General features: G+C 54.9%; 1 protein-coding gene across 2 annotated transcripts; it reads left to right on the forward strand.

Annotated features, from left to right (window-relative positions):
• The first annotated feature begins 310 nt into the window (after nucleotides 1-310).
• On the forward strand, nucleotides 311-23,134 carry FRMD8 (FERM domain containing 8). Of its 2 annotated transcripts, XM_044943700.2 has the most exons (11): nucleotides 313-479; nucleotides 808-892; nucleotides 2,552-2,719; nucleotides 4,903-5,004; nucleotides 5,331-5,389; nucleotides 5,514-5,680; nucleotides 7,939-8,163; nucleotides 10,327-10,450; nucleotides 11,354-11,497; nucleotides 17,577-17,775; nucleotides 21,429-23,134. In XM_044943700.2, exons 2-11 carry the CDS (start codon nucleotides 808-810, stop codon nucleotides 21,545-21,547), a joined length of 1,392 nt encoding a protein of 463 aa, XP_044799635.2. In that variant the 5' UTR covers nucleotides 313-479; the 3' UTR covers nucleotides 21,548-23,134. The 2 variants fall into 2 exon arrangements, with proteins under 2 accessions (XP_044799636.1, XP_044799635.2); XM_044943701.2 differs by lacking the exon at nucleotides 7,939-8,163 and having other exon boundaries at nucleotides 311-479.
• Nucleotides 23,135-25,368: the final 2,234 nt, after the last annotated feature.

The following is a 25,368-nucleotide window of genomic DNA, read 5'->3' on the forward strand; positions in this document are numbered from 1 at the left end:
TTCAGAAGTGAGGGGACTACCCCAAAGTCACACGCGTGTGAGCGCCAGAGCTCGCGCCCCCATTCCCTATTTCCTTGAACCTTCGCCACATTCTGTTACAGGCCAACAGACAGGGCCTGTGTGTGGGGATCACGGGCCCCCCAGTCACTCTGGTAGGTGGCGGGGCAGTTTCTTCAGTCGGCCACCAGGAGCCTTAGGCGGGAGTCCGGATAAGCGCGAGCCTGCAAGAGGCGTGCGCGCGCGGGCGGGAGGCAGGGCGCGTGCGCGGCGGCCCCGGGCTCCGATTGGCTCGCGCGGGCCGAAGAGGTGGGGCCGTGCGCGCCGCGCTTCCTCCGCCCCGGCTTCCGCGTCGCAGCCCCGGGAACCCGAGCGCGGGCAGGATCCTGCGTCTCCGCGGGCAGTGAGGTCGGAGCGGCACCTGGGGGCCCGGGTCAGCGCAGGAACCTGGACTGAGGCAGCGGGCGCTGCGTTCCTGCGAGGTGAGAGAGCGGCGACGCCCTGCACGGGCCTCCGCCCCGGACAGGGGTGTTGCAGTGTCGTGCCTGGGCATTTCGGCGAGCCGAGCTCGACCCTTCTCCTGACCACCACGGCCCCGACTCCTTCCACCAGCCCCGATTTAAAGTTGACTGAGGAACCACCCCCCCAGCCCCTCACCCCGCTAGTCTGCACACCTGTGCCTTCAGCCCTGGTGTTCACCTTCGTAGATCAGCTCTGAACCCTTTCCTTCCTCAGTGACAGCTTGAAGGGCTTCCCAGCACCCCCATCCTTGGACCCTCCAGGAACAACTTTTTCTCTTTTCTTCTGCAGATGGACGGGCCGGAAGACAGTACCGGGCAGCCCGGCCCAGCTGATCGGTCCCATCGAAGCAGTGTGTCCTCCGTGGGAGCCCGAGGTGGGTCCCTGACCCCAGTCCCCACCCCGCCGTAACTTCCTAGGGTTCCAGCCCTGAGGAAGTGGCCCTGGCTCATCATCTCTGTCATTGAAGAGAATTTTATTTATTAATTAACAAGTAAGGTCTGTTGGGATGTGGAAAAGTGACAAGTCAGTCCGAGCACCTGGGCTCTGCCACACTAGGCTACTTGCAGAGTTGGGTACTCACTTGTAAATCTTCCTCACTTGTAAAACCTTAGGTAGCTGTGAAATTCACATGAAATCTCATGAATGAAAAGTGACATATTCACTTTCTCTGTTATTTACATTTTATAGGAAGGAAATTGGGCCCTAGAGAGGTTAAGTACAGGACACTGGAGCCTTCACTGCCCCAGACGTCCCTCTGAATTTCAGCCTCCTGGCGTGCTGCAGACCATGGTGTCGCAAAGAGTCAGTAGGACTAAGTGACTGAGCTGAACTGACTGAACTGAACATTATTTTATGATCTCTCAAGAAAGTGACTGTTAGAGCCTAACAGACTGGAGATCCAAAAAGCACCTTCATTCGTGTTAGTAATAAACTATACCTTTGTGTTTCGTAGGCTTCACCTCATTTGATTCCCAGAAGCTCTGGGTGGGGTAAAGGGGGATGTGTAGTGGGGGATGGGAATTAGCCCTACTTGGTGCCTGAGGCGTGTGATGCACTGACTTGCTGAAGCCAGTGAGCCAGCCGGAGGCCAGGCAGGATTGGAGTCCTCAGGGCTTCTTCACGGTGCCTGTGGTTCCAGTGATGGAGATTTGAATCTAGCTGCCCTTCCAAGGGTCTCCTTTGGGCTCCAGGCTCCAAACAGGCATCCACAGGCTGTCACCAGGGAACACTCAGCTTTCAGGGTTATACCTCAGCTGGCCTGTTTAAGACTTAAGTCCTTCGGAAAGGCCATTGTGTTGAGTCCTGAGGCTTGAAGAATCCTAAGGAGGCTAAGCCCTGAAACTTGCTATACTGCGGGGTGGCCTTGGGAATCCTCTGTCCCCACTTAGCTTGGGCCAGAGAGAGGTAGTGACTTGTTTAAGGTAATAGCTTGTCACCAGCTGTCTTCCTCCTTGCTTGATTTACTAACTGCTGTAACCTCAGGATGGGTTCAGTCTCTCTGCTCAGTCCCACCTGTGGAATGTTCTCTTTCAGGGGAGAAGCACAGCAGAGTCCTTAGGGCTGCAGGGGGAGTGTGTTGGGGGTGAAGCAGCCAGCCCCAGTTTGAAACTTTGAGGGTTTAGGGTGGGACAAGGCTGATTCCTGGGCCAGAGTTGCAATCTTTCTGGGTGGTTTGAGGGTCTCCAGTAAGTCCTAACAGACTTAAAAAAAAAAAATTATGCATTTATTTCAGCTGCACTGTGGCTTAGTTGCCATGTGCAGGATCTTTAGTTGCGGCGTGTGAACTCTTAGTTGAGGTACGTGGGATCTAGCTCCCTGACCAGGGATCGAACCCAGGGCCTCTGCATTGACAGCACGGAGCTAACAAGCACTCTTCACAGGGTCCTTCGGGGATGCTGGGGCTCTGCCTCTGGAGTGTAGCCTTGGTCACCCCAAGGGTTACAGGGTCCAACCCCAGCAGGGGAATGGAAGATGCTTAGATGGCATGCCTGTGCCAGCTGGCCCAGCTGACCTTGCCTGGCCCACATTGCAGCAGCCGACGTGCTGGTGTACCTGGCGGATGATTCGATGGTGCCCCTGGCCGTGGAGAACCTGCCCTCACTCAGCGCCCACGAGCTGCATCGGGCCATCCGCGAGGTCCTACAGCTTCCAGACATCGCCCTGGATGCCTTCGCACTCTGGCTCGTCTCCCCTCTGCTGGGTAAGGCTTGGCACTGAGAAGCCCAGGTCGGGGGGCTGGAAGGGCACAGGCAGGGGAGGAGGGGGAAGCTTCTAGAACCTCTGGCCACTATACACCAGGGAAAGGTGGGACTCACATGTGTCCTGGGGCCACCCATGCCTTCCAGGACCCAGAGCCCTGGAATGATGCCTGGCTTCTCTGCCCCCGTCTCCTTTCTTGGTGCTGGTGGCAGAGGAGAGGCCGTGCCTGCCCCTTACCTCAGGGCTGCTGGAGCCTGATCATCAGGAGGAGCGGGATGGGGGACAGGGAGGGAGCTGTGCATGTTCACAGAGCACATGGTCCATGCCACAACCTGAGCTGGCATTTTGCAAGTAGAATTTCACCTTATCCTCATGGCCCGGCCTGGTCATACTGATGAGGAAATTGAGGTTTGGAGCAGTGGGGGCATTGAGTGGTGGGACAGAGATCGGAACAGAAGCCTGGGTGGGCCCCCAACCAGCCTCTTTGAACTGCACCCTGCTCTTTGGAGGCTGGGAGGAAGGTGGGACCTGGCCCAGGACGCAGCCATCCCAAGGGTGAGACTTTAAAAGAGCGAGGATGATGAGTGGGAACCCAGCTTCTCTGCAGGGACGCTCCAGCCCTGCCCAGTTTCTGATCACCTTGTCCTGCTTTTTCAGGCTGAGATCCCAAGGCGGGGGTGTAGCAAGAGTGAGGGCAGTGGGGGCTCTCAAGCCCTCAGGCCTGGGGCATGTGCGGCGGGCTTGCAGAGAGCCCCCTGGGGCCTCCGAACAGGGCCACTAGCCTGCTGACTTGGTTGGGAAAGGGGCCAGGGAGAGGATGCTCCAACTGGTGCCAGGGCCAGGCTTGTTCTGGGATTAGATACTCTCCCTTGTAGAGAAACAGGGTCAGAAGGGTGTGCCTGGTCCCTGGACCCCCAGGAGTTTGTGCCTGTGCCCTGGAGGGAAGATATGCCGGCTTGGTGGAAAGGGGAATGCCTGTCTCCCCACCCCCACCCACCGGTGGGAGCTTCCTGCCCAGCTGTTGCTCTCGCCCACCCTCTTCCTGCTGACCAGTCTCTCTCGGCCGCTCCCCACCCAGCTCAGCTGCCCCACCTTCACCCTCTGGCTATCGGGCAGGACTGCTGGCCTCTCTGCTTGTGTCTCTGGAAATCTGGGGGTGGTGGTTTCATGTGGCCCCTGCCTGGCCTTCAGCTCCTGTCCCTGCAGTCGGCCAGCTGACTCCCCCACTCCCTCCTCGTCGCATTCCGTCTGCCCCCTCACAAGAACATGAATGGGCTGCCTGTGTGGCCAGTGGGTTATGCCGGGCACCACCCCAGCCAGGAGGCCCCAGCACGGGGTCAGCGCCCACTCTGTTCCCAGGCTGGGTTCAGGAAGGCTGAAAGGCCACTTCAGCTTTGACGCGGGCCCTCAGGACTCTTGGCTGCAGTCCCCCCCAGAGTGGGTGTGGCGGTGACCCACGCCCCAGGGCCATGAGGCAGGGAGGGGTGCTGCCTGCTGGAGCCACCCTTCAAGCTGGATGTTTGGGAGGGTTTGACCTTCTGAGTGCCATTGTCACTCTGCGTGGAACAGGGCTCCAGGGACAGTCCATCTCGCTGAGGGGACAGCCTTTAGGCAGGAAGACCCCATCTGGAAGTGTGGGACCACAGTCCCGTACTGATAATGGACTGAAAAGGACTCAGAGGGAGTCCTCTGAGCTGCCGGGGCTTGGGGTAAGGCCATCTGGAGCCCAGAGCCCCCAGGGGACCTGCTTGGGTGGGGGCTGGCAAGGGCCCAGGCAGGGCCGGGAGCAGGGAGAACAGCTCCCTGGGCCTTTGAGCCTGTCATCAGCTTTGGGCTCTGCTTTCCAGGTAGTGCCAGGGGCAGCAGGACCTCCACCCCCAGCACCTTCCGTCTGCCTCAGCCTCTCGGCTACAGCCCACCCTGGGCACTGTAGGGAACAGTCAGACTGGCTGCCTGGAACCTGACCCCCTCTCACTTGCTGTTTGACTTTGGACAAACAGCTTAACCTCTCTGAGCCTCAGTTTTCCCTGTGGATGAAGTGAGAGTAGGGTTATTCCAGGGCAGTTGCTGTAAAGCACTTGAAATGGTTCGGTGAACGTTGGCCCTGAGTGTGTCATCGCTGCTGTGAGTGTGGGCAGTTGCGCTGCTCACGGCTTCACGGCCGCTTTCCCTCTCCTCCCGCAGAGGTGCAGCTGAAGCCCAAGCACCAGCCCTACAAGCTGGGCCGCCAGTGGCAGGAGCTGCTGCTGCGATTCACCGACGCCCCAGACGACGACGTGGCCGTGGGTCAGTGCTGCTGCCTGTGTGTCCCTGGCTCGGGGGCCACCTGGGCCTGGGGTGTGACCTCCCCGCCCAGCCAGGCCTCCCCTGGCAGGCGGAGCTGCGCTCGCTGAGGGCAGGGCCAGCATCTCCCCCGGGGGGGGGAGCCCAGGATAGGGTGGGCATGGGGGAACAGTGAGCACCTTGAGATAAGCCACACATCTCTGGACGGCTCTGGGGTTTCCTGAGCGGTGGTGGAGAAGACTCCCCCAAGACTCAGGAGACTGGGTCACTCAGTGGGGAAGGCAGGGTGGCTGTGCAAGGCGGCCAGTGACCCCCTCCTCTCTCCCCAGATGAGCCTTCCCTACAGTTCCGGAGAAACGTGTTTTTCCCCAAACGGCGGGAGCTCCAGGTGAGGCAGGGAGCCCCAGGCGGTACCACCTCCCCAGGGTGTCCAGCCTTTCCTTGTCCCTTGACCCCTGAACACGGGTGTCCCTCTGGACTGAGCCATTCCTCCCTGCCACACCGGCTCGCAGATCCATGACAAGGAGGTCCTGCGGCTGCTCTACGAGGAGGCCAAGGGCAACGTGCTGGCCGCTCGGTACCCCTGCGACGTGGAGGACTGCGAGGCCCTGGGTGCCCTGGTGTGCCGCGTGCAGCTCGGGCCCTACCAGCCTGGCCAGCCCACCGCCTGCGCCCTGAGGTGAGGGCCCATGGAGGGGAGCCCCTGGTCTCGGAATCCTGGTTCCAAGTGGTCTTGCCAGGTCCTGGAGTCAGGAGGCCCTGATGCTGTGTGACCTTGAGTGAGTCACCCCACTTCTCTGGACCTCCTCTTCCTCATCTGCTCTAGGCTGAGGGGCCTGGGCAGTGGGAGGCAGGTGAAGTGACACCCGTGAGAGGATCCCTACTTGTGCACAAGGGTGGAGCCCAACCCCCGTCTGAGGTCAGAGGGAGTTGGGCTTGTTTTCTTGGAAGTCATCGCCGGGGACTGACCACATTATGAGTCCCAGTTGCCACCGATTGTCTTGTTTAGTCCTGAACTCCAGGGAAGAGGCCTCATTTCCTGACACTCCAGCATGCTGGCTCCATGCTTCTGAGCTGTCTCTCAAGAAACTGTGCTCTTTGATTGGCAGGGCCTGGGGTTGTGGCAATTGAGTCTACCCGGGTAGTAGACCAGGCCTGCCTCTGACCTCTGTAGACAAATCCTGAGGTTTAGCAATAATTGCAATGAGGATGTACTTGAAACACAGCCTGTCCTAGACTCAGGGCTCCCCCCACACCAGCCCTTCGGTGTATGGCTGTGTTGCGGGGGGAAGGATGTGCAGAGATTGGGCCCTCTGCCCGGTGACTAACAGCTGGGGCCTAGCAGGGCCACCCAAGCTCAGCGGAGCCTGAACGCTCCCGGCTGAGCTGGCTTGAGGCTGGCAGCCATAGAAATCCCAGCTCTTGTGATGGCATGTCTGGTCCTGTTGCGGGTGACAGCAGAGCCAGCTCAGACTGTTTGGACTTGAGGGACTTTGTCAGGACATGGACGGGTCCAGGGTGACTGAGGGCTTCCCAGGTGGCTTGATGGGTAAAGAATCCACCTGCAATGCAGGAGATGATGGAGACCCGGGTTCGATCCCTGAGTCAGGAAGATCCCCTGGAGACGGAAATGGCAACCCACTCCAGTATTCTTGCTTGGAGAGTCCCATGGACAGAGGAGCCTGGCGGATTTCAATCCACGGGGTCACAAACGGTCGAACACAACTGAGACAGTGGAGGGTGACTGAGGTTCAGGGGCTCTGATTGGGTCCCTCCCACCCACCAGACCCGGTCCTCGCTGTCCTTGCCCAGCCCTTTGTCCTCTGGACCAGCTTGCACTCAGGCAAGCTCTTGCCACACAGTGGCCAGGTGGCCACGGTGGTTGCACGTTGGCAAGAAGAGACCTCATCCCTCACGTGACCAGAGTCCTGAGACTCATCTGGTGATGACGGCTGGGCCCAGGTCCACCCAAAGGAGACAGAGTGGCCAGGACACTGATTGGCTGAGGTCCAGATCCTCCCTTGGACCCGCCATGAGCCTGCACAGACCCCATGGACTGAGGGTAGGCCAGATTTCCAAACGACAAGGGGGAGCTGTGGCTGGAAGCAGAGATGTGGGTGGCCCTGAGAAGTGGAGGGGCAGCCCCCTGGACGCCCCTCCTCCTGCTGCTCTAAGGCCAGGCCTCTCCCCGCATTATGTTCCTTTCTGTGTCAGGGCCGTAGGGCTGGCCACCCCTCTCCATGGCCTGGAGTCTTGCTCCTCCAGAAGCCTCCTCCCCTCTTCAATGAAAATAACAACCTCAACTGTGTTTGTTCTCCCCCTGCCATGTGCCAAGCACGTGTCAGCACCCCTCTATTTGAGTAGGGATCCCTGTCATTGAAACATGGAGAAACGGGCTTGGAGAGGCGCTCATGCCCCGAGCCCCAGCTGCGGTCCACTGGAAGGGGCGGCGCCCAGCCACAGTCGGAGGGCTGCCTGAGGGGGAGACACGGCCCTGTCACACCAGGATTCTTGAGTCTGTGTGATTGAAAATGCCCTTTCCTTCATGAGCCTGTGCTGGTGGTGATTTTTTTTAACATCCCTGTTGAGCAGAACAGAACATCGCCGGCTCTAGGTCATTTGCACTATCTTTTGATAGTAAAATTGGTGGCTTAGGAATCCAAAGCTTCCTGACTCGATGACAACAGACTTGGCCCCGAGACCCTCTGGTCACGGTCTGGTTCTGGGGTGGGCCTGGTTTCAGCTCTCATCTTGTCTCCTGGCTTTGCCTTCTGGCCTCTCACCAACCAGGCGCGCTGCAGGGATGAGGGCAGTGGGCTCTCTGGGGGCTTGTGTCCAGGCGTCCCCCCTGCTCCCCACACCCCAGGACCATGGCATGTTCCCAGCCCGCAGGCACGGAGCTGCCCTCAGCCCAGCCCCATCTCCCTTCCTCCACAGGGAGAAGCTGGACTCCTTCCTCCCTGCCCACCTCTGCAAGCGGGGCCACGGGCTTTTCGCTGCTCTCCGGGGCCGTGGGGCCAAGGCCGGGATGGGCGAGCAGGGCCTGCTGAATGCCTACCGCCGGGTGCAGGAGGCGGCCGGCAGCGACGGCGAGCGCGAGGCCTCCCTGAGCCCCCACTACCGCGCCTACCTCCTCAAGTGCCACGAGCTGCCCTTCTACGGGTGAGCGGCTCCCAAGTGCGGCCACAGCCCCGGGCGCTGTGTCTCTCCCCGGCCTGTGAACCCATCTCCAATCCCACTGAGCTCTGTCCTTACTCGAGGTGCATCTAGATGCCAGCGCCTCAGGCTCCGTGGGTCCCGGGCTGGACACTCTTCCTCCCGCTCCCCTGTCACGAGCTCAGACACCGGGCAGGTCCTCTCCTCCCTCCTGCTACAGTCACGTGGCCCGTGGACCTGCCACCTCCCCTTCTGCCAGCTCTCGTTCACACAGGCACTTCCAGCCCTTAGCTCTTGGGTACCTACTGGGTGCCAGCACCCTTGAGGTGCTAGAGACCCCTCGGTGAGCAAAAGAGACCACCTTCCTGCCCATGAAGAGGCTGTTCTAGGGGCAAGAGAGACAGCGAACAGTAGAAGCAGAGAACAGACCGCGGGCAGGCAGGATGAGCCGTGAGGACAGTGGCCACACTCCAGAGAGTGCCGAGGCTGAGGCAGAGGGCGGTGCTGCAGGAGGGGGGATTCCAGAGGTGGTCGGGTTCCAGAGGTGTTGCGGGTGGAGTGGAAGGAACTCGCTAGGTGTGTAAGAGAGGAGGTGAAGGGGAGCAGGCCCAGAGGACTCCAGATTTCTGCCCGAGCAGCTGGGGGATGGAGTCACCAGCTGAGACGGGACGGGGTGGGGCAGGGCGGAGAGGGGTGCAGGTCAAGGCAGATCGGGGGGCTTGTCTTTGGATGTGTTGATTTTGAGATGCTTGCCAGACCCTCAAGTGGCGCTTCCAGGCAAGCCCTTGGGTTTCTGGGAAGAGAGTCAGGTAGTGGATGAATCATCAGCCGGGAGCCCCAAGAAATGGCCACAGAGGTGAGTGTGGACCAGGCAGAGGACGCCAGCCAGCACGGCGGGAGGGTCTCTGCCAGCTTGGCAAAGGGAAGGGTTGAGGAGGAAGAATGACCAAGCTTCAGGTGCTGCTGCTGCAAGGTCAAGCTCAACATGGCCATGTGGGGATCGCTGACCTTGGCTCCCGCATCATGGAGGTGGCAGCGGGTGGAGTAACGAGAGAAAGAACCGGTGACAGTGCGTGGAACCCGCTCTCTCGGGAGCCACCCTGTGAGATGGAGCCCAGGGGTGGAGCCGCTGTGGGTGCGGGCGGAGAAGGTCTTCCGCTGCCATGGTGGGCGAGAGGCACGTGTGCGGACAGGGAGGACCCGATCAAGTGAGGAGTTGAGGTGAGGGCGGGTGAGTGGCCGCTCTTCCAGTCACTTCAGTTTCCTCAGTGGAGTTGGGAGTCTGTCCCGAGGGGGAGCCCTCCACCGAACTCAGAACTGAAGGCGGAGCGGGCTTGTCTCCAGTCCCCTTCTGGGGCTTCAGGATTTAACTAAGGCTCTGGCTTTGCCAGAGACCTGGGTTTGATCTGTGGGTTGGGAAGATCCCCTGGAGGAGGGCATGGCAACTCACTCCAGTGTTCTTGCCTGGAGAATATCGTGGACAGAGGAGCTTGGCGGGCTATAGTCCATAGGGTCTCAAAGAGTTGAACACGACTGAGCGATTAACACCTTTGCTTTCACTGGCTTAGCCAGGGGTGAGGGCCCAGGGCAGCCGGAGTGCGACAGGCCACGAGGGGGCCGGAGGGAGAGGGTGGCAGCTCAGTGCCTGTGTGTCCCAAGGCCCCTGCCCCTTTCCCTTTGTCAGCGTCGAGTCCTGAAGTGGCTTCCCTGCCTGAGCAGCTGGTCGGGGGATGGTGGGCAGCCTCAGCCCCCAGGCTCTCCCAGCCTCCAGCAGCCTCAGCTCCCATCTCTGAGCTCTCGGGCTCCTGGCCATTCCTGGAACATTACTCACTCTGTCTGACACCTGTGTTCATGCTCTGCCTTCTGCCCATGGTGCCCAGTTCGCTCTGAGCCACACAGTTCCCCTCCTGTCCTGTCTATTCCAGCCCTCCTATCCTGCCTGATCAGCTTCAGAGGCCACCACCTCCACAAAGCCTCCCTCTCGCCCACCTCCTCTGTTCCTCCCTCCCTGGGATGGGTTTCCACTTAACCTTCAGTCACCCAAACAGCGTAAGCATCTCAGGTGCCTGGGACAGGGCCTGGCCGGTGCACTCACTGGTGGCTGAACCCTGACCCTGGCCTTGTTCTTGGTGCTGGAGGGGACAGACTAACCCCAGCTTCCCTCCCCAGGTGTGCCTTCTTCCACGGCGAGATTGACAAGCCAGCCCAGGGCTTTCTGCACCGGGGCGGGCGCAAGCCAGTGTCTGTGGCCATCAGCCTGGATGGCGTGCATGTCATCGACAGCAGGGAGAAGGTACGTCCTGCTCCTCCAGGGGGCACCTGGAGCGGGAGCCTCAGTGGAGAGGCGGGCAGCGGGGTCCTTACCCAGGCCTTCCTGGTTCCCTGGGGCCTGTGGTTGGCCTCGGGGCAGGGTGGGCAGCCTTTCTGGCCTCCCTCTCTCAGATGTCTCTGGGGCTTCCACTGTCGTTCTGGGGGCTTTGCTGAGCCTACCATGGGTCAGCTTTCCTGCCCAGCCTGCAGGGCATGGAGGTGACCGGGGGAAGGGGCTGCAGCTGGTGGAGAGCACCTGGCAGGGCCTGGCTGTTCTGCCTGACCAGTGGCTGCACACTGGTGGTTTTCTGGAAAAACCCCACGATTGGGAACCCTCCTCGCGGTCGGAGTCTTGCTCTGCCTCCTGCTTTTGGCGCTGGCTGTCTCCGCTGGTTATCTCAGCCTGTGTAGAAGTGGTGTCGGCAGCCCGCCCTGGGGGCTTCTATGCACCTGAGCGGGAGTCCCTCCCATGCCAGCAGACAAGTTTTGGGGGTACTTCTGGTGGTTCCCAGAGAGGGACTCAGCCCTTCCTGGGCACCTGCTCCCCGACATGCCGGGTCCAGCTGCACCTCCTGCCGAGATGCCACCCAGCTGATCTCTGGGGAAGGAGGGTCTCCCCTGCCCCCCATCCCAGCTCTCAGGGGCTTGTCCCACTGATGAGAAGGGCTGTAGGTTAGGGGGTCTCAGTTCCTGGACCACAGCCCTCCTTGAGGGTCTGATGAAAGCGGGGATTCCTCTCCAGAGAGAAACTCATACGTGAGTTTCAGCTCAGCCTTGGAGGTATATTAGCCTGGCCAGGTGTCCCCTCCTAGTGATGCCCTCGGGGATGGGGCAGGGCAGCGGCCCTCAGCCCAGAGGAGTCCAAGCTCTGTCTCCTGCTGGCCAGCACGTCCTGCTGGGCCTGCGCTTCCAGGAGCTGTCCTGGGACCATACCTCCCCCGAGGAGGAGGAGTCTGTGCTGTGGCTGGAGTTTGATGGCGACAACGAGGGCACACCGGTCAACAAACTCCTCAAGATCTATTCCAAGCAGGTAGGGGTGGGTGCTGCCCACATCCCGGGGATGGGCGTGGAGAGGGTGGACGTAGGGGCCCCAGGCTATTGGAGGTCTCACCCTGGCTAGCAAAGAGGTGAGAGGGCTGCTGAGGGCCTGGACACCACGGAGCTGACTCCTGCCGACCGGGAGCCACCCTTGAGTGTTGGGAAGGCCTAGCCAGGTGGTGGGGCAGCTGGGGCAGTGGTTGGTGGGGAGCTGCCCAGCGCTGTGTGACCAGCGTGCCTTTGTTTCACTCTTGTGTGCTCAGTACCCTGTCTTCCCACCCCAAACTCCACCCCTGCCCCTTCTCCTCCCACCTTGGTCACAGCCGAGGGCCCTTCCAGGACTGCGTGCCTCGGTGCTCCCCTCCCCAAGCACAGAGATATGCTCCAGGGACTCCCCATTGGTGCAAGCCCACAGCCCTTCCTGCCGCCACCTTGAGCCTCTCAACCCTCCCGGCCACTCTGCTCCCTCTGCCCCCGCTTATCACTGGCCTAGACTTTTTTTTTTGTCACACTGGAGCCTGTGGAATTCTAGTTCCCTGACCAGGGATCAGACGTGGGCCCTGAGTGATGAAAGCAGAGTCCCAACCACTGGAACACCAGGGAATTAACCCAGGTCTCTTTTTTTTAATCTAAATGTTCTATTTTATTTCTTTACCACAGTTTTTTTTTTCCTAAATCTCAAACGTCCTTTTCTTTTTAAAAATATGCTTATTCGGCTACATTGGGTCTTAACTGCGACACGCGTGATCTTTGTCACATCATGCGGGATCTTTCGTCGCAGCACACGAATCCTCTGGTTGTGGCGTGTGGACTCTGGAGCACACAGCCTCAGTGGTTGCAGTGCATGGGCTTAGTTGCTCTGCAGCGTGTGGAATCTTAGTTCCTGACCAGGGATCGAACCTGTGTCCCCTGCATTGCAAGACAGATTCTTAACCACTGGACCACCAGGGAGGTCTCCATTTTGTTGAATTACAATATACATACAGAAAAGTGCCCAACTCCTAAGTGTATAGAGCTCAACACATTTCCTAAAAGAAACCCATGTAACAGACTTCCCGGGTGGACAATGGGTAGGAATCTGCCTGCCAGTGTAGGGGACACAGGTTCAGTCCCTGGTCCAGGAAGATTCCACAGGCCAAGGAGCAACCAAAAGCCCATGTGCCACAACTGCTGAGCCCACACTCCACAACAGGAGAAGCCACCGCGATGAGAAGCCCGTGCCTGGAGAGTAGCTCCCGTTCACCGCAACTAGGGAAAAGTCCAAGCAGCAGCGAAGACCCAGTGCAGCCAAAATTAAATAAATTATATATTTAAAAAAGAAACCCATGTAACACCTTTCAGATTAAGAAGACCCCTCCTCGATCCCCCTCCCAGCCGTGCCCCCCCACCAAGGGACCCCCGCATCCTGACTTGTGTCACCCCAGAGTCTTTGTGCCTGGCTTTGAACTTTACGGCAGAGGGTCCCCACGGCGCGTTCTGTTCTGCCCAGTCTCACGCTCAGCCCTATATCGGGGGCTCCATCCTCGTCCCCACTGGAGGTGCCAGTGCCGTGGTCTCCCACTTGCACTGGGCGGTCCCGCGTTTGAATTTGCCCTCTTGACTTTTCCGTCCCGTTGCTGACGGGCCCTTGGGTGTCCAGTTCTGACTGTGGCAGAAGGTGCTGCCTGCGTCCTCTGTGCACACGCCCAGCTTCAGGCCCAGGAGCCGACTGACTGGTCCCTTCAGCCACTCTGGTGGTTGAGGAGGGGTATCTCCCTGTTTCTTTTCTTTACTTTCTAGTCAACTTTATTGAAATATAATTTACTATAAAATGCACCCGTTTTGAGAGGTGAGTTTTAACATGTTCACATAAGCACTGCCGCTACAGAGCTGCTTATTTGCTGTCCACGTATCTTCCTAGAAGTGAAACATCTCTTCACATCTTTTGCCCATTTTTTATTGGCATTATTTCCATCACCCCCAAATCTCCATGTGATTTTAGTTGGCATTCCTCCCCCCAACACACACACAAATGAGGTTGAGCACCTTTTACATATATATCCGCCATCTGGATGTCCTGTTTGTTGAAGTCTGCCAATCTTTCTTTGGGGTTTTCTCTCTCTCTTTTTTTTTAACTGTTTTATACATATCTCTTCTGATTTCAGACTCATCTCTTCACTTGCTATCTGATACCTCCTCCTAGCTGTACCTAGAGTTTTGCTTTCTCCAGAATGTCATATAAACACACTTATCATATTTACCCAGGAGAAAGAGACTTATGTCCACACACACACTTACACTAAGATGATCATACAGTTTGTGTGTCATAACCAAAGAACTGAAAACCGCACGAACGCCTGTGAGCTGGTAGGTGATAAATAAATAGCGATCCAACCCTGCAGTATACACACTCTCTGCAGCCTTTTGAGCCTGGCCACTTTCACTAAGGTTCACGCCCCTGAGATGGTCCGCATTTCACGGTGTCCCGGTTTTTCCCTTTTGACTGTTGAGAAGTGTTCCATTGGGTGGATACTCTTTACCCACTGAAGGATATTTCCAGTTTGGGACTTCTGTGACTAAAGCTGCTTTAGACATGTGTGTATAGGCTGTTGGGTGGCATACGCCTTCAGTTCTCTTGTGTAAATACCTAGGAGTGGGGTTACTGGGTTGTATCAGAACAGCCTTACTGGAAGCTACCAAACCGTCTTCCAAAGGGACTGTGCCGTCCTGCAGTCCCTCCAGCCGCGTCCGAGAGTCCAGGGGCTCCGCATCCTTGCTCAGCGCTTGGCGGTGCCAGTGTTGGTTGGTTGGTTGGTTTGCCACTGTAATGACCGTGGTAGTGACAGGTCGGTGTGGCTGTCGTTTGCATTTTCATTATGACTCATGATGCTGATTATCCTTCTGTGTGTTTACTTGTTATCTGTAGGTCTTTGATGGAATGTCTGTTCAAATCATTTCTCCACTTGGTTAAAATCGGGAAATTTGTAAAATAGTTTTATTTATGTGTTTTATTTTTGACCGTGCTGGGTATTCATTGCCTTTTGTGCAGGCTTTCTCTAGCTGCAGCAAGCGGGGGCTGCTCCTCATTGCGGTGCGCTGGCTTCTCATTGCGACGGCCTCTCGTTGCAGAGCAACAAGGAGCTAAGGGCTGCGGTGGTTGCGGCACACAGGCTCCGTGCAGCGCACGGGCTTAGTTGCTCTGCAGCATGTGGAATCTTTCTGGACCAGGGATCGAACCTGTGTCCCCTGCATTGGCAGACGGATTCTGATCCCTCATGTCACCAGGGAAGTTCCTAAATTGGCTTATTTGTTTTCTTAGTGAGCTATAGGAGTTCATTATATGTTCTGCATACCAGTCCCTTATCAGATAAATATTTTACAAATGTTTTGTCTAATGACTTGACAAAGTCTATAACTTTGTCTACAACTTTTTATTTTCTTAAAAGTGTCTTTTGAAGAGATATTTTTAGATCTTCTAGTCCATTTATTTTAAATGACATTTTAAAAATTATTTATTTATTTTTGGCTTTTCTGGTGGCTCAGACAGTAAAGAATTTGTCTGCAATGCAGGAGACCCAGGTTTGATCCCTGGGTCAGGAAGATCCCCTGGTGAAGGGAATGGCAACCCACTGCAGTATTCTTGCTTGGACAATTCCATGGACAGAGGAGGCTGGCAGGCTACAGTCCAAGGGGTCGCAAAGAGTCAAACACACGACTTTGACTTTGTACTGGGTCTTCATTGCTGCACAGGCTTTTCTCTAGTTGTGGCGAGCAGTGGCTACTCAAAGTGTTGGTATAGAGCTTCTCATTGCAGTAGCTTCCCTTGCTGTGGAGCACAGGCTCTAAGGCGCACAGGCTTCAGTAGTTGGGGCACGTGGGCTCTAGACACAGGCTCAGTAATTGTGGCACACCAGCTTAGTTGCTCCTTGGCACGTGAGATCTTCCGGGATCAGGGATCGAGACCGTGTCTCTTGCATTGGCAGGGGTATTCTTTACCACTCACCCACCAGGGAAGCCCCCGGTCCATTTATTTTACATCTCCATATATCTGTCTTTGATTTCTTTCACTAACATTCTGTGGTTTTCAGCATATATATCGTATCTATCTTTTATTAGATTTATCCCCCTCCCTATTTGTTTGGTGCTACCAGAGATGGTACACTGTTTTTTAATTTCAATTTCCAGTTGTTGGCTGTGGCGTATAGAAACACAGTTGATTTTGTTTTCCTCATATCCTATAACCCTGTGAAACTCACTCGTTGAAAGCAGGTGTTTTGAGGCTCCTTTGGGATTGTCTCCGGGCCGTTCAGCGTCGTCTGTGAAGGGGGCAGTTGTGTTCTAACTTTGCAGGCTGCGTGCCTCTCCCTGGTCTTACCTGGTGAGTCGGGGTGAGCAGACATCCTGGGCCTGAGGGGAAAGCCTTCAGTCTTGCTCTAAGTCAGCGTGGTGTTGGCTGTGCCTTCTTCATAGACGCCCTTCATCAGGTCAAGGAAGTTCTCTTCCATTTCTAGCTTGCTGAGTCTTATCCTGAATGAATATTTCATTTTGTTGGAGGCAGCTGAGCTGTAATGGCAGCCTCCCCCAACCTCAGGAGCGTCAGGCTGTGTTGGAGGATCTCAGACGGCTCCCTGGTGTGCTCAGCTCCCTGCAGCTCCCTCAGGGAGGAGAGGAGGGTGTGTGGGGCCTGGACCTCCCGTGCAGTTTCCTTCCCTGCTTGCCCTCCTCAGGGCGGCTTGTGTTGCTCTGGAGCAGCCTCGGTTCCCCCCATCGGGCGGGCAGTCACCAACCGCCCCCTTGGCCTCTGACCCTGCTCCCCAGCGGGTTCTCATCTTGGGGCCCAAGGCCAGCCTGTGTCTACCCCAGTCCTTGCTGTGTCCTGCTCCCTGAACACGCCCTGCCTAGGCAACGCCACCTGCTGGCAACTTTCTGTCTGTGGATCTGCCAGCCCTGGCCGTCCCCGCCCTAAGGTGCCCAGACCCTGCCTGCTAACATCTGGTCACGTCACCTTTTATGTCAATAAGTCTGTTGAGAAGGCTTGAGGAATGTGTTCAGGGGAACCGCCTACCCCACTCAACTGACCTCACTATTTAGCAAGCCAGGCTCCCCTGTCCTTCACTCTCTCCTGGAGTTTGCTGAGATTCGTGTCCACTGAGTCGGTGATGCTCTCTTACCACCCCATCCTCTACCACCCCCTTCTCCTCCTGCCTTAAGTCTTCCCCAGCATCAGGGTCTTTTCCAATGAGTCAGTTCTTCACATCAGGTGGCCAAAGTATTTGAGCTTCAGCTTCAGCATCAGTCCTTCCAATGAATATTCAGGACTGATTTCCTTTAGGATGGACTGGTTTGATCTCCTTGCAGTCCAAGGGACTCTCAAGAGTCTTTTCCAACACCACAGTTCAAAAGCATCAATTCTTTATGGGCCTTCTTTATGATCCAACTCTCACATCCATACATGACTACTGGAAAAACCATTGCTTTTCAAACTATTCAGACTTTTGTCAGCAAAGTGATGTCTCTGCTTTTTAATACACTGTCTGGGTTTGTCATAGCTTTCCTTCCATGTAGCAAGCATCTTAATTTCGTGGCTGCTATCACCATCCATAGTGATTTTGGAGCCCAAGAAAATAAAATCTGTCACTGCTTCCACTTTTTCCCCATCTGTTTGCCATTAAGTGATTGGACCGGATGCCATGATCTTATTTTTTTAATGATGAGTTTCAAGCCAGCTTTTTCACTCTCCTTTCTTTCTTTCGGGAAGATCCCCTGGAGGAGGAAATGGCAACCCACTCCAATATTCTTACCTGAGAAATCCCATGGACAGAGGAGCCTAGAGCGCTACAGTCCATGGGGTCGCAAGAGTCAGACACAACTACACAATTAAACAACAACAATCTGACCCCTGAAGTCAACCCAAATGGGGTGCCTCCCCTGGCCCACAGAGCAGACTCCCCTTCTTCTATTGTGTAAAAGGTATTTGTTTCCTCATTGGCCTCCCCTACCAGCTGGTAGGGCATGTGGGTCTGGATCCTCTCGCTCTGCAGCAGGTAATAAAGAGCCCCCCAGGCCTCACACCAGCCCCCTCTCCTCCCCAGGCCGAGCTGATGAGCAGCCTCATCGAGTACTGCATCGAGCTGAGCCAGGCTGCGGAGCCCGCCGCCTCCCAGGAGGCCGGCCCCACCTCAGCCTCTGGCTCCCCACCACCCCCTCACCAGCGCCCCCAGCTGCGGAGGCAGGGCAGCGTGGTGTGCAGCCGCATCCAACATCTCTCCACCATCGACTACGTGGAAGAGGGTGAGTGACCACCTCATGCTGTGCACACACACCTACACGTGTGCACATGCACACCACGGGGAGTTCTGGAAGTGGGAAGCAGTTCCAGATGCAGTGAGTTAGCTTCTAGCCGGCAGGACCTGGTGGGGGCCAAGGGCTGGGTGCGAGCACCCCATCGTTTGATGGAGAGTCGGAGGCTCCCCTCTGGGGCCCCAGCTGTAAGAGCCCCTCACTGCTGTGTCCACAGGCATATCCAGACATGAAAAACTAGAAACTACTGGTTTTTAGTAGTTTTTAGTTACTAAAACTATGGGTATAGGAAGGACGGATACACACCCTGTGGAATCGGTGCAGCTGGTAAAGATGACATAGGTGCCCTAATGCATGCTTTGCCTGCTGGCTCAGTGGTAAAGAATCTGCCTGCAATGCAGGAGTTGCAGTTTTGATCCCTGGGTCGGGAAGATCCCCTATAGAAGAGAATGACAGCCCATTTCAGTATTCTTGCCGGGAGAATCCCATGGACAGAGGAATCTGGCGGGCTACCGTCCATAGGATCGTAGAGTTAAGACACGACTGAGCGACTAACAAACACACACACGTGATCTGCAGTTGATTGAACTGGTGGGTGAGATGGAACCACGTCTATTAAGGGCCAGCTAGAAGTTAGACTTGGATTTTCGACTGCACAGAGGGTTGGCATCTCAACCCACCTGTTATCTAAGGGCCAACTGTATTTGTAGTTCATCAGCTACTATAAACAGCATACCAAATCCTTACCTGGAATCTATAACTGTTTCCTCAGGACAAATTACTGGAAATAGGGTTACCAGGTCAAAGTGTGCACCCACTGTACCCAGCCAGGAGAGAAGGAGGCACGTGCCTCTCCATCCTCACCCATGACAGGTGTTATCACCCTGAGGGCTGTGAGCTCGTCAGAGTTGGTGTTCGGATGCTGGTGAAACAGGGCCGTTTTTCCGTGCAGTTTCTTCATCAGTTCAGTTCAGTTCAGTCCTCAGTCGTACCCGACTGTTTGTGACCCCATGAATCGCAGCATGCCAGGCCTCCCTGTCCATCACCAGCTCCCAAAGTTCACCCAGACTCACGTCCATCGAGTCAGTGATGCCGTCCAGCCATCTCATCCGCTGTCGTCCCCTTCTCCTCCTGCCCCCAATCCCTCCCAGCATCAGAGTCTTTTCCAATGAGTCAGCTCTTCACATGAGGTGGCCAAAGTACTGGAGTTTCAGCTTTAGCATCATTCCTTCCAAAGAAATCCCAGGGCTGATCTCCTTTAGAATGGACTGGTTGGATTTCCTTGCAGTCCAAGGGACTCTCAAGAGTCTTCTCCAACACCACAGTTCAAAAGCATCAATTCTTCGGCGATCAGCCTTCTTCACAGTCCAACTCTCACATCCATACATGACCACTGGAAAAACCATAGCCTTGACTAGACGAACCTTTGTTGGCAAAGTAATGTCTCTGCTTTTGAATATGCTATCTAGGTTGGTCATAACTTTCCTTCCAAGGAGTAAGCGTCTTTTAATTTCATGGCTGCAGTCACCATCTAGAGTGATTTTGGAGCCCAAAAAAATAAAGTCTGACACTGTTTCCACTGTTTCCCCATCTATTTCCCATGAAGTGATGGGACCAGATGCTGTGATCTTCATTTTCTGAATGTTGAGCTTTAAGCCAACTTTTTCACTCTCCACTTTAACTTTCATCATGCGTTACCATTTATTTCTTTTTTTTTTCATCTTTTTAACTGTTTCTTTTATTATTATTTTTTAATTTTATTTTATTTTTAAACTTTACAAAATTGTATTAGTTTTGCCAAATACCAAAATGAATCCGCCACAGGTATACATGTGTTCCCCATCCTGAACCCTCCTCCCTCCTCCCTCCCCATACCATCCCTCTGGGTCGTCCCAGTGCACTAGCCCCAAGCATCCAGTATCGTGCATTGAACCTGGACTGGCAACTCGTTTCATACATGATATTTTACATGTTTCAATGCCATTCTCCCAAATCTTCCCACCCTCTCCCTCTCCCACAGAGTCCATAAGACTGTTCTATACATCAGTGTCTCTTTTGCTGTCTCGTACACAGGGTTATTGTTACCATCTTTCTAAATTCCATATATATGCGTTAGTATACTGTATTGGTGTTTTTCTTTCTGGCTTACTTCACTCTGTATAATAGGCTCCAGTTTCATCCACCTCATTAGAACTGATTCAAATGTATTCTTTTTAATGGCTGAGTAATACTCCATTGTGTATATGTACCACAGCTTTCTTATCCATTCATCTGCTGATGGACATCTAGGTTGCTTCCATGTCCTGGCTATTATAAACAGTGCTGCGATGAACACTGGGGTACACGTGTCTCTTTCCCTTCTGGTTTCCTCAGTATGCACTTGCTTTTTAAAATTAACGTATTATGTTAATACGGTACGTTTGTTAGAATTAATGAACTGACACGATGCAGTAAATTAACTAAAGTCCTTAGTTTTAACCTTACCTAACATCCTCTTTCAGATGCAAGGTCCCATCCAGAACACCACACCTCATGTGGCTGTTGTGTCTCCTTAGGCTCCTCTTGGCTGTGACAAGTTTCTCAGACCTTCCTGGTTTTGATGACCTTGAAGTCTTGAGGAGGACTGGTCAGGCATATTGTAGGATGCCCCTTTACTGGAATCTCTCTTCTGTTTTTCTCCTTATTAGACAAGAGTGAAGGGTTTGGGGGAGGAAGGTCACAGAGGTAATGTGCCATTTTTGCCACATCATATCAAAGGTGCATTATCAACATGATTTGTGACTTTTGATGTTGACCTTGATCACCTGGCTTGAAATTTTTAACTTTTAAGAAGTCTTTTTAGGGACTTTCCTGGCAGTCCACTGGTTAGGATTCCAGGCTTCTACTGCCAGGTTCGATCCCAGGTTGGGGAACTAAAATTCCACAAGCACCACCCTCTCCTCCCTCCCCCAGAAAAAGTCTGTCTGTCTCATCAAGGATCATTTTCAGGCAGTGGTATGTATTATAGGTATTTTGTGATGTTGGTCTGTTCTTTCTTCTTTTTTGTAATTGAATTATGTGTGTGCTCAGTCATGTCTGACTCTTTGCGACCCCATGGACTATACCCCGCCGGGCTCCTCTGACCATGGAATTTTCCAGGCAAGAATACTGGAGTGGGCTGCCCTTTCCTACTCCAGAATTGAACTACAGTTGACATATTATATATTCGTATATATAGTGATTTTGCCATAGTGATTCAATATTTCTATATGTTATGAAGTGATCTTCCTAAGTCTGGTCATCTGTCACCATACAGAGTTATTTAGTATTACTGACCGTATTCCTTATACTATCTAGGACATCCCTGTGAGTTATTTTTTAGCTGGACGTTTGTACCCCTCTCCAGTCTCTTTTCGAACAGGTTTAGACACCACAGCAGGCCCACCATCAAATGGAAACCCTGGTGACCTGATTTAGGAGACTGGCCCCCCCCAACCCCGATCCTCTCACTATGGGAGGGTTGGGGATCGGGCTGAGGCTCATGAAGCTGGTGGGAGTGAAGAGGGGAGCTCAGCCTGAACAGGCTCCAGAAGGGGCTCCCCTGGGGCCGGGCCCCTTCCCGGGGGGGCACCCTCCTCAGTGCGTCCCTCTTGTTCCCCCAACAGGTGAGACGATCAAGCGGGTGAAACCGAAACGCACCACATCCTTCTTCAGCCGGCAGCTGTCCCTGGGCCAGGGGAACTACACCGTGGTCCAGCCCGCCGACAGCCTGGAGCAAGGCTGAGGGCCGCCATGCAGGCGGGAGAACATGGGGGCATCATGCTGCCTGAAGGCGCGTTCCAGGGGGAGGGCGGCCTCCATGTGTGGCCAAGCTGCTGATGTGCCGGGCTGGGGTGTGCAGAACTGGCTGGGGACTGCCACAGGCACCCTCTTGCAGCCTGCCGGCTGTCCCTGGACTCCGGGCTCCGCTGCCATCTCAGAACCAATCTGACTAGGCCCCAGCCACCCCCTCCCACCCAGGGACTCGCCTTTGTGCCCCTCTAAAGACAGAGTATCCCCCGCTCTGAAGTCCCTCGGTTGGCAGGTGGCTGAGCAGTAGGGCTCAGGACACTCCAGAGGAGCCTGTGTGTCTTTGGTTTTTTCCCTGGACATTGGTGACCACATCCCCACATTCCAGCTCATGTGGCCAGGCTGGGACGTGGCCCTGCGAGGAGAGGGTCGGGGCCTCCACAATGAGGCCCCCACAGAGCCCTCTCCATTTCGATGGAACTGGAGGGCCCCCTGTGCCCCTCATTCTGGTCTCCTTTGTGAGCAGGAGACTCTCACCAGCAGGAAAGCAAGCCTGCTGATCTTTGGTGATGTCACTGTGCTGGGAGGTGGCTGCCCTGTGGACCCACCAGCCTGCGGGCCCACACTCCACACCCAGAGGAGCTCCCAAACCCCCTTGAGGCTTCCAGTTTCAGTTTTGATCTTTTTTTGATCTGCTTTGGTTCCATGAAGCCTGCGAACTCAGGCTACTCACGAGGGTGCCCCCACCATCTCGGAGCTGCTGGCGCTCCTTCCAGGATGGTGCTGAGGTTTCATCTAGCCCTAGGCCCATGCACGGGAAGTCCCTGGCCGGGAGGGGTCTGTTCTTTCTCGGGGACCTTGTAGGGAGGTGGATGTGGCCTGGGTGGGGCTCTTCCCATGGCCTCCTGCCTCCTCCCAGAAGAGCTGGCCTCTCAGCCTTGGGCTCTTCCTCGGCGGTCACCCCACCACCACCACCACTGGGCGCTTCCGGGGACTTTCCACAGGAAGGAGGCAGATCCAGCCTGACACAGGGTTTGCTTTGTCTTCCCTTCCCGGTGGAGAATGTGGGGAAGGGATTGTGAACCTCTTGTCTCTGGATGTCGGAGCCCACTCACCTCCTCCTCCCTTTGTTGGCTCTTGAACACTCCAGATGTTTCCCGGGGGGGGGGGGGGGGGGGCTTGCCCTCCAGCAGTAGGGCCTTTGTTATCTGGCATAATGAATAGGTGTCTCCAGCCTTTCCGAATGTCCCAGCTAGAGGACATCTCATCTCTCCTGGAGACCTCACTGGCTCCCAGCCCCTCTGGCTCCTAGCCCTCTGGTTATCTGCTCCCATGCACTGTTTTGATGCCAGGTGAATTCTTATCTGACAGATTGAGGGGCCTGAGGGACATGATGGGTGTGTGTGTGTACACAGATTACTTGTTTTGACTCTTCAGCCTCCTCTTCCTGTTTTCTGAGCATCCATTGTGCCTTAACTTTTTCTCTCTGCCCTTGTGGGACAAAGCAGTGTTTCACTAAGTGCCCTTTGAATATTCCTATCCTTTTGTATCATGTGACTTATTAAAATCAATTTCCAGCAAACTTTGTTATTGTTGTTCTGTTGCTAAGTCGTGTACAGCAGCACTCCAGGCTTTCCTGTCCTTCACTGTCTCCCGGAGTTTGCTCAAACTCATGTCCATTGAGCCAGTGATGCCATCCAACCATCTCATCATGTGACTTAATGAAATCCATTTCCAGCAAACTGTGGGGTGGTTTATGTTATCAAATAATGAGAGTGTGTTAATTACAGTCTGGGAGTTGATTATAGGCTGCATATTTGTTTTTTGTTAAATATGCATGAAGAAGGACTTACCTGGCAGTCCAGTGGTTAAGACTCCATGCTCCCAATTCAGGGGGCACAGGTTCAGTCCCTAGTTAGGGAACTAAGATCTCAAGTGCTGCAAGGAAGATCAAAGATCCCACGTGCTGCAACTGACTCCTGGCACAGCCAAATAAATACTTTTTAAAATAAAAAATCAATTAAAATACTTGATAAAAAGTAAATAAAACAACCCACAGGGAATTGCCAGGTTGTCCAGTGGTTAGGACTCACTGCTATCACTGCTAAAGCCCCAGGTTCAATCCCTGGTGGAGGAATGAAGAAACCACAAGCCATGTGGCATGGCCAAATAAATACAAATAAAACAACCCACATTCATGATCTCACAGTTCTCGAGGTCAGTCTGAACTGAAGTCTCACCAAGCTGAGATCCATGTCAGCAGGGCCATATTCCTTTTGGAAGCTCCAAGGGAGAATAAATCTATTTCCTGGGACCCCTTCCTCCATCCCTAAAGCCAGTGAAGGCCAGTGGGGTCCTCACAGCACTGCTCTCTGCCTTCTCTCTGCATATTTCTCTCTGGTTTTTCTGCCTTCCTCTTCCTCACAATTACACTGGGCCAAGGCAGATAATCAGTCTTGAATATTCACTGGAAGGACTGATGCTGAAGTTCCAACACTTTGACCACCTGATGGGAAGAACTGATTCATTGGAAAAGACCCTGATGCTGGGAAAGACTGAAGGCGGGAGAAGGGGACAACAGAGGATGAGATGGTTGGATGGCATCACCAACTGGATGGACATGAGTTTGAGCAAGCTCCAGGAGTTGGTGATGGACAGGGAAGCCTGGCATGCTGTGGTCCATAGGGTCGCAAAAGAGACGGACACGACTGAGCGACTGAACTGAACCGACTGAACTGAACCGAAGGCAGATAATCTAGGATAATTTCCCTATTAAAGTCTGAAAGTGAAAGTGAAGTTGCTCAGTCGTGTCCGACTCTTTGCGACCCCATGGACAGTAGCCCGCACCAGGCTCCTCCATCCATTGCATTTTCTAGGCAAGAATACTGGAGTGGGTTGCCATTTCCTTCTCCAGGAAATCTTTCCGACCCAGGGATCGAACCCAGGTCTCCCGCATTGTAGACAGACGCTTTACCATCTGAGCCACCAGGGAAGTCCACCTATTAAAGTCTACTGATTAGCAATTTGAATTCCCCTTCGCCATGTAACTTAACATTCACAGGCTCCGGGGTTAGGATGCAGACATCCTGGGGGTCCTTATTCTGTCTACCGCGCCATCCTTCCTGCCACAGCACCTCACCCACGGCTTTGTGCTGCATGCGGCAATGGGTTTGACTCCTCTCAGCGGGCTCTGACCAGGCCTCCGTATGCAGTCGCAGGGGAGCTGGAGCGGCTGCCTGTAGGTTGCTGGTCCGGCTGTGGCCAGCAGGGGGCAGTTGAGCCCGCCCTTTCCTCTCCAGCTCAGCGGCAGAGGCGGAGCCCGCACTTCCTGCCCGGATCCTACGCAGCCCGGAACCCGAAGCAGCTCTGCGGTCCTCGGGTCTGGCGCTGCATGTCTGCCGCTTCTCAGAGGGGCCCCCTGGCTCCTGACCGCCGTCACCTTCCTCTGGTCCACCATCAGGGGTTTTGGGCCTTCAAGAGCACCAGGTACAGGGTTTCTCCCTGTGGTCCCCAGTTGGTGTTCAGTTCAGTCGCTCAGTCATGTCCTACTCTTTGTGACCCCATGGACTGCAGCACGCCAGGCCTCCCTGTCCATCACCAACTCCCGAAATTTACTCAAACTCACGTCCATTGAGCCAGTGATGCCATCCAACCATCTCATCCTCTGTCGTCCCTTTCACCCACCTTCAATCTTTACCAGCATCAGGGTCTTTTCAGATGAGTCAGCTCTTCGCATCAGGTGGCCAAAATATTGGAGTTTCAGCTTCAACATCAGTCCTTCCAATGAACCCTCAGGACTGACCTTCTTAAGGATGG

Source organism: Bubalus bubalis, chromosome 5 (genome assembly GCF_019923935.1).
Source record: "Bubalus bubalis isolate 160015118507 breed Murrah chromosome 5, NDDB_SH_1, whole genome shotgun sequence".
NCBI classification, from domain to species: domain Eukaryota; kingdom Metazoa; phylum Chordata; class Mammalia; order Artiodactyla; family Bovidae; genus Bubalus; species Bubalus bubalis.

Coding starts and splice junctions, on each gene's coding strand:
- FRMD8 (XM_044943700.2), top strand. CDS start 808: ATGGACGGGCCGGAAGACAGTACCGGGCAGCCCGGCCCAGCTGATCGG. Junction 2,720..4,902: donor GCTCGTCTCCCCTCTGCTGG/GTAAGGCTTGGC, acceptor CTCCTCCCGCAG/AGGTGCAGCTGAAGCCCAAG. Junction 5,005..5,330: donor AGACGACGACGTGGCCGTGG/GTCAGTGCTGCT, acceptor CTCTCTCCCCAG/ATGAGCCTTCCCTACAGTTC.